Source organism: Botryllus schlosseri, chromosome 13, assembly GCF_051294905.1.
Source record: "Botryllus schlosseri isolate E-star chromosome 13, Bs_hap1, whole genome shotgun sequence".
NCBI classification, from domain to species: Eukaryota; Metazoa; Chordata; class Ascidiacea; order Stolidobranchia; family Styelidae; genus Botryllus; species Botryllus schlosseri.
In genome coordinates, this window is record NC_137248.1 from 6,443,420 (window position 1) to 6,453,076 (window position 9,657).

At 38.1% G+C, this 9,657-nt stretch overlaps 1 protein-coding gene and 1 long non-coding RNA gene across 2 annotated transcripts; one reads left to right on the forward strand and one right to left on the reverse strand.

Moving 5' to 3' along the window:
• Positions 1-2,301: 2,301 nt before the first annotated feature.
• On the reverse strand, positions 2,302-3,780 carry LOC145454134 (uncharacterized). Its single transcript, XR_013920051.1, has 2 exons — positions 3,656-3,780; positions 2,302-2,344 (listed from the first exon to the last, which is right to left on the reverse strand). It is a non-coding gene; the product is annotated as an uncharacterized LOC145454134 (long non-coding RNA).
• Positions 3,697-9,572, forward strand: LOC145454132 (ras-related protein Rab-29-like). The gene is made up of 5 exons (XM_080332155.1): positions 3,697-4,981; positions 6,173-6,244; positions 6,301-6,482; positions 7,575-7,699; positions 8,877-9,572. Exons 1-5 carry the CDS (start codon positions 4,876-4,878, stop codon positions 8,989-8,991), a joined length of 600 nt encoding a protein of 199 aa, XP_080188281.1. The 5' UTR covers positions 3,697-4,875; the 3' UTR covers positions 8,992-9,572.
• The last annotated feature ends 85 nt before the right edge of the window (positions 9,573-9,657 follow it).

A 9,657-nucleotide genomic window follows, 5' to 3' on the forward strand; every position in this document is an offset into this window, starting at 1 on the left:
GGTGGGGTTCATGGCTGGTGGGGCACTGACCCCTAAAACCCCGGACTCATGACGTTAATAACAACAGCAGCAGGAGAAAGTGGCAATAGGCGATGGCGTTTTCTCTGCACCCTGTTAGCCGACGTTGCGATTCTTCGATACATACCTCAGTGTTTTATTTAAAATGAAATATTCAGTTATGTAATATGGATTGCTTAACAAAAAGGATGAAAGCAAAAACGAAAAATTATTCGACTCCAACCAAGTCATATGACTCGAGACTAGGATGGCCAAGACAAACATTTCCTTGGAACTTCGAAGAATAGTAAAGTTACCATACTATTGGATTTCATCTATCAGTCCTGATTCTTGAAAATTAGTGTGAGAAACTGTTAAGACTGAGGAAAATTACGATATCATGAAAGCGAACCATTCTACATCACTCGAGCAGAGTTGAAAAAACTGGGTTGAGCCCGATTCAATAGAAAACTGAACAGCGAACATAATGACTTGGACTGCGGGACTCGAGTCAAAACACTATGACTCCGACTCGACCTTCTACTAGCTGACTTGGACTCCGACTTGACTCGGTGATGAATTTAAAATAACTCGACACTCCAACCAAGTCATATGACTCGAGACTAGGATGGCCAAGACAAACATTTCCTTGGAACTTCGAAGAATAGTAAAGTTACCATACTATTGGATTTCATCTATCAGTCCTGATTCTTGAAAATTAGTGTGAGAAACTGTTAAGACTGAGGAAAATTACGATATCATGAAAGCGAACCATTCTACATCACTCGAGCAAAGTTGAAAAAACTGGGTTGAGCCCGATTCAATAGAAAACTGAACAGCGAACATAATGACTTGGACTGCGGGACTCGAGTCAAAACACTATGACTCCGACTCGACCTTCTACTAGCTGACTTGGACTCCGACTTGACTCGGTGATGAATTTAAAATAACTCGACACTCCAACCAAGTCATATGACTCGAGACTAGGATGGCCAAGACAAACATTTCCTTGGAACTTCGAAGAATAGTAAAGTTACCATACTATTGGATTTCATCTATCAGTCCTGATTCTTGAAAATTAGTGTGAGAAACTGTTAAGACTGAGGAAAATTACGATATCATGAAAGCGAACCATTCTACATCACTCGAGCAGAGTTGAAAAAACTGGGTTGAGCCCGATTCAATAGAAAACTGAACAGCGAACATAATGACTTGGACTGCGGGACTCGAGTCAAAACACTATGACTCCGACTCGACCTTCTACTAGCTGACTTGGACTCCGACTTGACTCGGTGATGAATTTAAAATAACTCGACTTGAATCGAGTCAAAACTATAAAAGTGAGATTGATTTGTGACTCGGAACCGGGTGACGTGGTTACAACCCTGGATTGTATGGTGTGAGAGACTGAGACTGATAGCATCACTGATGAGAAATATCATCTAATTCAGAACATAATTTATGCCCATATGTTAATGTTTCCATACCCTAACATTCATACAAAATCTAAGCTACAAATGTTCCATACAATCACTGATATAGAACCGCCAACTTGGCGAATTGCAACGCGTTACGTAATAGACCGCGGCTTATTTTGACATTCTATACAATAACAATGGTATGCATTCGGATAATAATTAACACCTTGTAAACACAATATGTATACATTTTACCTGGGTCATGTGATCCGGAACGGCATCAACAATGCAATTGTTGATTCAATCCAGTTCAAATCGGAAGGTTACAATCAAACCAGGTGTCGGAGACGTATTTGATTTGTGAGTCAGGGGAAAGGGTTTTTGTCTTCCGATAACTATCAAATTGAAAACAACTATATGGCATTATGGCAAGCATGGGATTTGTTGTGTTGGAATATCAGTATTTACTAATGGCACACTACCGATTATTTGGGCTTAATTTCGTCACCGACAGTATGCAGTAGGTGCCATGTATATATAGTGCCCCCAAAGAATTTCAATTATATTGCAGTTGGGTTAAGTTGAGAGTGATGCCCGTAGCTTCAGAATACATGGCCTAGTCTATTATAGAAAAGGCGTTAGGGATTTAGCGATAACCGGTCATCTACTTCCGCATACTTATTGTCAGCCTAATTTCCAATAGTATTAATTCTAGCGAAAGAGCTATAAATGCATGTATATAGCGGCTCTTGTGACGCGATAAGATCTGCTTGTTAGAGAGTTAAAAACAGAGAGTCAGTACCCAATAATAATCGTTTGACACTTGAAGGAAGCCGTTTTAGCCTGAATACAGCAGACGTTGTGGTATTTTATATATAATATAGCCAACATAAGGCGACGTGCAGAATACATTTCCTTAAGGGGCTAGGCTACCCCTCAAATCGAAAAATCAGTTAAACGCCTATAACTTGAATACTAATGGAGCAATCTTTTTGAAATTCAGACAAAAGGTGCTTTGGTGGACATTCTAAATTTGATAAAAATTTGGTGTGATATAATCAAGGATTTTTTGATTTTTATCAAATTTTGTTACTTTTCAGACTAATTTCCAGGAAAAATTTTCACACCAAACTTTTTCACTGAATTTGTTTCTCGATGCTTTTTATGGATTAAAATAGATTTAATGCACACAATAAAAGATTTTTTTAGGCCCAACAAAGGGTAACATGCAAAAAAAAAGTGTTTTTTGGAAAAATTCTGAAAAATGGTATTTTTTGACTTTCACAGGCAAATACGGATTGACCCCTTACCAATACCCCAAAATAAAATTTTTTATTGTGTTCAGCATCCCAATATATGTCAATCTTCAAATTTTCAAGTTGATTGGATGATTTTTTCTGCCTCAAAAATGGTTACTAGTACTCATACTTACGCAAAATCAAAATTTCGAGAAAAAGTCATTTTAATTTCGCAACACATAAATGCAACAGTTATACTATGAAAACTTCAATTCTAACATAGTTGGTACAATGAAACGCCCCAGGAGTATATGATTTCCTTCAGCATTTTAATGTTTTATGGTTTTTGATAGCGTTATTCATTGTTGCAGTGATCTGAGCGAGTTGATTTCCATTCTTTAAAATCGATTTTCCCTCATGATTCCACACGATTTGCTATAGTTGCTCCGGTAGTCGACAATGAAACGAGAGTGGCTAGTACCAAAACCCAATGCCATACTTGCTTCTTGCTTGTATGTATTCTGTCATGCCATGCCCCATAGCATAGATTGAGACTGTGATATATGTAAAGGTCTAATCCAGAGTCTCACAGTCTTCAATCTTATCATTTTATCGTCGAAAACCAGTCACCAAACCCGGTTTCTGAGCATACACGAACCACAAACTACAAGCGCCGAGCTCCGCATATGGTTTGTTTACATCCGTGTAACGCATCATTGATCAAACCATAGATATCTCAAATAACACTAGAATATCGTAATGATCAAGCCTTGCGATCAGGGTCTCGGGATATTGGTTGTTGTTGCGCGGTGAGTTGATAATTAGGGGGTGCGATCACTGGATAGGATCATAAAATGTTAAATTTGACACACTTAGGCTTATCCAATCATTACGAAACTTGCGTAGATGAAAGATAACATCTAATAGTACAAATATCACCAAAAATATTTTTTTTCATTTTTTTTCATGTTCAGGGGTTGCCTAGCTCCTTAAGTGAATCACTACTCCATCTGCATGATATTTAGGTATAATGGAGTTTAGAATTATTCCTTTTACTTCAAGCCATTTAAGGACTGTCAGACATGCATATTATGTTGAGTCTATATGACTTATTATCTACTGTAACCGCAGAATTATGAAGCCTATTCTGGGTGCACAACCACGTTGCGCTGTCAGCTGTCTAGTGTCTATGCTGCCGTTATAAATCTAACATGTGTCATCAAAACAACCGTATTTCACCCATGAAGCATAGACAGCTGACAGTGCAACGTGGTTGGCCGTGTACCCCGAATAGGCTTCAAAATTCCGCGGTTACAGCTACACTACAGCTATCAATATCTTTGTGTTCATTGTGAGACGTAAGCATAACGCCGTATACAGTCATGCAATTGCTACATGCTACTACTGCAGCCCAGTCCAGTCATCATTTCTATGGCTGAGACCGGATTTCCTAATTGAAAATGGTCCGCGACCCACCTCTAAATTTGGTAAGCAGATTACTTAAAAAGGATCATCACCTTTTCCCAGACCTACTCACGGGAAGTTGTGTACTAATAAAATCATAAATAAATACGACCTGCGCTTTCGCGATCCCTATAGAGATAAGCTAGACAACTATAGAGTTGCATTTAAAACAAGTGGTTGTTCAAAACATTTAGTTTAAAACATGTTTTAAAGAGTGTTTTAAACAGCGGCCTTTAAAAAATTGTGTTTTTTAAGTTGTGAAATTATGCCATAATTGTGTAAATACTTTCCAAAAAAATGTTGTATTAGCCTACGGACAATTACCACCCGATATAGCTGACGTATATCGCTATGGGATGGACGGAACACTCAAAATAGTCGGTTCAACAGCTATAGTACGGATATTTCATCAAATGGGCTATATTCACCCTATATTTTCAATTGTCAATGTCAATCCACAATGACGTCACAATTGAATATTCGTGACGTCGTGGCCTAAAAAATAACAACAAAAAAACGATAAAAAGGATGTTTTAAACAAGGGCCTTGTTTTAAACATGTTACTGTTTTAAATTGATTTTTGGTTTAAATGCAATCCTATGGACGACCTTCGATGGGGTCGCGACCCCCTGGTTGAAGACCATTAGAGTGACTACACTACTCAATATATTCTTCAATGCTAATCCACATTTATTTTTGCCGCGCAGCTCAAGGCATATTATTTGGTAGCCCATCTCTACAGTCGCCCGCACATTGCCATGTATAAGGTTTTAGTGATTGGAGATATTCGAGTTGGTAAGACATCTTTCGTACACCGACTTGTCAATAACTTGTTCAAAGACAACTATAAATGCACATTGGGAGGTAAGCGAAAAGTTCGATTCATGCTACTGCATTACTATTACAATTATTATCGTACATTGCCAACCGTCGGCTGTCAGTCAGTCAACTGTTGGCCAGAGAATATAGATGTATAGGTGGAAAAGCTAATTTACCGAAATCTGACCCTGTTAGTACGTAAATCTGACTCTGTCAGCTCAGCACGTATAACATCATTTTTAGAAGTGTTTTTAATATGTTGCAAAAGTCAATACTCAGATTGTTTTACTGTGGTTCTCCTATACCTTAAAGCCCCGAACCATGGATCCTATACCATTTGAATATCATCAACGTCTGAAAGCATGAGATTAAAAGTGTACCAGATTAACACAGCGTTGCGCCAAGTATAGGCCAATATGCCAGAGTTTCCATCGACGAAGACCAAAAATTAAGTTCATCCATTTAGGGTCACATTTAGGATGTTGACTGTTGATGACTAGAAAAATGTCATCACTTTCGCCCAGGCTGCGTCATACGACTTCATTAGCAGTCTGGATGCAATTTTTCGTAGGCGTGGTTATTGTGACCTGTGGTGAACATTAAGTCATAACTCAAAAATTAGGACAAATCATGAATACGGACAATATAATTAATCAGACATTGCCATTCAAAGTAAAGACAGATTTTATAAACAAGGTCGGTATAGCAGCCCTGCCTGCCTACATGTGGATGTGAAAAGATTTCGTGGCAGATAAAATTTGCTCAATTGCTATACTATTGTTTTGGGTTTTTTTATTAACCTTTTTTCGTCGCATAAGAGTATTCTACGACTGGTCACAGTTTCAATCCGAATCACGAAAACATGAAATAAATAATAGTTGGCCCTCCATATCACTGGACCACAATCTGACATATCCACCTCGCCTATACTGAAACCTGCGGTATTCATTTTCATCGCTTCCGTTTATGTTATCCTTTCTTAATTCGAGCCTGCATGCCTCCCATTTATATGCTGTAGTGTAGTGTGTCTGTTAAAAAGGCTACTCTAAGTCGTTTCGCCACCCTCCAATCTTTTCGTTATATCATAATCTTGTAGTGTTTTGATTTGATGAAAATTTAAATGAAAGGACAATGATGATGTGTCAGATTGTATAGTCATGATACCTTAATAGATGGTGGTATAATTGCCTATACAGCTTATCGTAACACCACAATATCATTCACTTCGTATTGCAGTTGACTTCGCTCTGAAAACAATAGAAATGGACGACGGCCAGTCGGTCAAACTCCAACTATGGGATATTGCAGGTATGTTGACTATGTTCACGTATTGACAACGCCAAAGCAAACTTTTCTATGTCAAGGGAGCGAAAGAGCAACATCGATGACAAGAGTCTATTATAAGGGTGCATCCGCTTGCATTCTAATGTTCGACCTTGCAGACCGAGATTCGTTCAATAATTGCAGCAAATGGAAAAAAGACCTCGATGATAAAGTGTTTCTTTCTGATGACGGTCCTATACCGTGTCTTTTACTGGGCAATAAGGTGATTGTTTTCAAGTTGGATGAGAAAATACGAAGAGGATTGCAAGCTTATATCCTGTGTTTTCATTATTATTATAGCTGCATGTAACATCTACCCACATTAACATATTTCAAATGTATAAGTAATTGAAGGAATTCAATAAATTTCTGCCATATTTGTAGCACACAACTGCATCAAAATCAATTCGTTCTATACGAAGCGGATTGTAAGATTATATCCTGTGTTTTGTAATTATAGCTAGGTGTACCCTACCATACCCACATGCGAACGTACTGATTACGTGAACGTATTTGGAGGAATTCAACAAATTTGACCAAACTTGCTAATTTTGCTACTGAGATGTCGTAAATTTGAATTTCATCGCCGCTTTTTGATTGCTCATTGTGCCAATGAAAACGTTGCTTTCTCTGTACAAAATCTATTGACCCTCCATTGCCTAACTATACCAGTTATAGAATTTATTTTCTCCTGCGAATTATTTCTCTGATCTCTTTGCTTTTCTCCGATTGCCTCATTGAATGTATACTAAGCGAGGCGTTAATAACCATCATCGGTTGAAAGCGCCACTTGTTTCCATATTAATAATAATAATAATAACGTTCGATTCGACATGATCCAAAATATCACATTATTGGGCACTGTGCACATTCTTCGGAAGGCCTTGAATGCACCACTGGACTAAAATTACACTTGTGAATCACAGCATAATTTCTGTAATTTCGATTCTTCATCTTCAATCATCTCTACCTCTGCTCTGTAACCCTTGCCAATTCTTCATCTGCTGCAATTCTGTAATCTGACTTCTCCATGTATTGCATAGGAATATCAATTTGAATGTATTACTGAAATTTTAAAAATTTACTCCAATCTCGCCATTTTCCTTTGGGGGCACGTTGCTCCCCGGATTATGTGTGTATTTACCAGTTTTACTGTGAATAAAGAATATAATAATATAACCCATACTTGTGACTCATGAATGTAAGCAAACCTGCGTCAAAATCCATTTGTTCGGTTCTATGAATTTGAATATGCTTGTAGCGATGAGAATTTTTTCACAGGGCAGTTTAAAGTGATGGTCTTTTGTTTTCACAGGTCGACTTAAAAGAAGAACGAGTGGTCAGTGACCAAGAAATAAAAGCATTTCAAAAGGAATATAACTTCATCGGAAGTGTTCTGTGCTCTGTTAAAGAAAACACTGGTTTACATGAAGGAATGAAGTAAGAATGACGATACATCCTATCATTACAGATATTTTGCCTATAATCTCTAAATTTATTATTATAACGTCCAGAGAAAGTCTCGCAATTCATAAAACGCAATTCCCAAATATTTAGGCCTAAATGTTATAGCGTTGATAGTATTCTCTTTATTCATCTGCATATCTTCTCTAGCATATATTTTACAAGTTTACATTGAAATCAAGGGGTAGATAGGAATTTATTATCCATTAGCGTTTTGTAAAATCCAATTCATAAGTTCATGTCTTCTTTCAGGTCGCTGTGCCTGAATTGTTCTCATATACAGCAATGGGTGTCAATATGATATTATTTAGTAATTTATACGATCACTGTATGAGAAGTGAGCACATGCACATATTCGCATAGCCCAGGGGCGGGCAAAATACGGCAAACGGGCCGGATCCGGCCCGCGACGGGATTTTGAGCGGCCCGCAGAGAGTTTCTACTCTGAAAGTGGAATTCTAATCTGAAAGTATTGAAAGTTATTATGCGTCACAGAATGAATCCAAGTTTGCCAACCTGAGATGGATGGTCATGAAACTACTTGCTCTGTTCGGGTCTATACATACATTTGCGAGCAAACATTTTCGATCATGAACATAAACAAGACAAGGCCCCGTCCCAATATAATTGATATTCACGTGCAGTCTTTATTAAGAGTTTCTACATCCGAAGTGCAGCCAGAGTTCAAAGAACTTGTTGACAAATTTCATCGACCACAGGTGTCTGATTGCGTTATTCAACAGCTATTTAAGTGCACTAGGATAATTATTGCATTAAAAACTGTTTTGGGTCTCTATACTTCAAACTTGAAGTTTGCATTACATTTATTCCTTGTGTAGGTGGATAAATACGCGAATAATGTATCGAGTATGCAATCCGGCCCGCCAAGTACTTCAATTTCCCATGTGTGGCCCGCCGACCGGAGAAGTTGCCCGCCCCTGGTATAGCCTCTAAATATCGAACTTCCCATTGCTCTGACACGAAGATCACCCATTGAGTTGAGACAATTCAATGAAACGTGATTATCAATCCTTGTTCACATGTAACTCGAGAAATATGCAAATCGTATACATCTTTGGTGTAGGACTTGAGGCCATATACAAAATGGCACTATAGTAATGGTTGAAATGAGACTATTATTTTCATCGTGTAGGTTTTTAACCTCAACTATGGTGGAAAGGTGCAATCAAATTCAAACTGCCAACGATCATGACATCGGGTTTTCTATTGACTCCGATGAGCCGAAGCCATCACGACTGTGCTGCTGATTTTATCTACCGATCTGTACCTGTACAGTAATTATCCATGTCACAAACACCAAGACCTTTGCCGTCAACAAGGTCGCGCGAACTTTGTGAACTCGAGTGCGGAGGAGTTTAAATGGCTGCGGTTATGTGATTTCGTCCAGTAAATGCCATTTCAGCATCACGAGATTTCCAGCATCAACCCGTATCAGGGAAGCACCTTGAAATGTCAGAGAATTCAAGTATGCTATATAAATATAGCCTATGTTGCGTAAACTATACGACATTACCTGGTTACATTGCTTCAAGTTATTATTGCGATCCAATACTGTGACACGAAAAGTTGGCTATGATACTTTTTTATGTCATTCCTTTTCACTTAACATGCTATTTCCTCATATCGCCATACCCAGTCGGTTTTGTAGGATGGGCAATATTGTACATGTAAAAAACACTGCATTATCGTTTTCATGAATTCCCAGGCTACCTATCAAAGAACGATCGTTGTAGGAACTACAAAGGTTTTTTCAATACATACTATATATTATATCTATATCAATTATATAGCAGATATTTTGCTCTGAATACAAAAACATTTGCTGGAAGATTGCGTAACATTTGATGACTTTGACGTTACTTTTCCCTGTCAGTAAACACTGAAGGAGGTCCCTCAGTGGGTTCTTATTCTAG

Bases quoted from the DNA above. Each gene is read 5' to 3' on its own strand.
- LOC145454132 (XM_080332155.1), top strand. From the start codon at position 4,876: ATGTATAAGGTTTTAGTGATTGGAGATATTCGAGTTGGTAAGACATCT. The intron at 4,982-6,172 runs GTAAGCGAAAAG...TTCGTATTGCAG, and splicing joins CTATAAATGCACATTGGGAG to TTGACTTCGCTCTGAAAACA. The intron at 6,245-6,300 runs GTATGTTGACTA...TTCTATGTCAAG, and splicing joins CCAACTATGGGATATTGCAG to GGAGCGAAAGAGCAACATCG.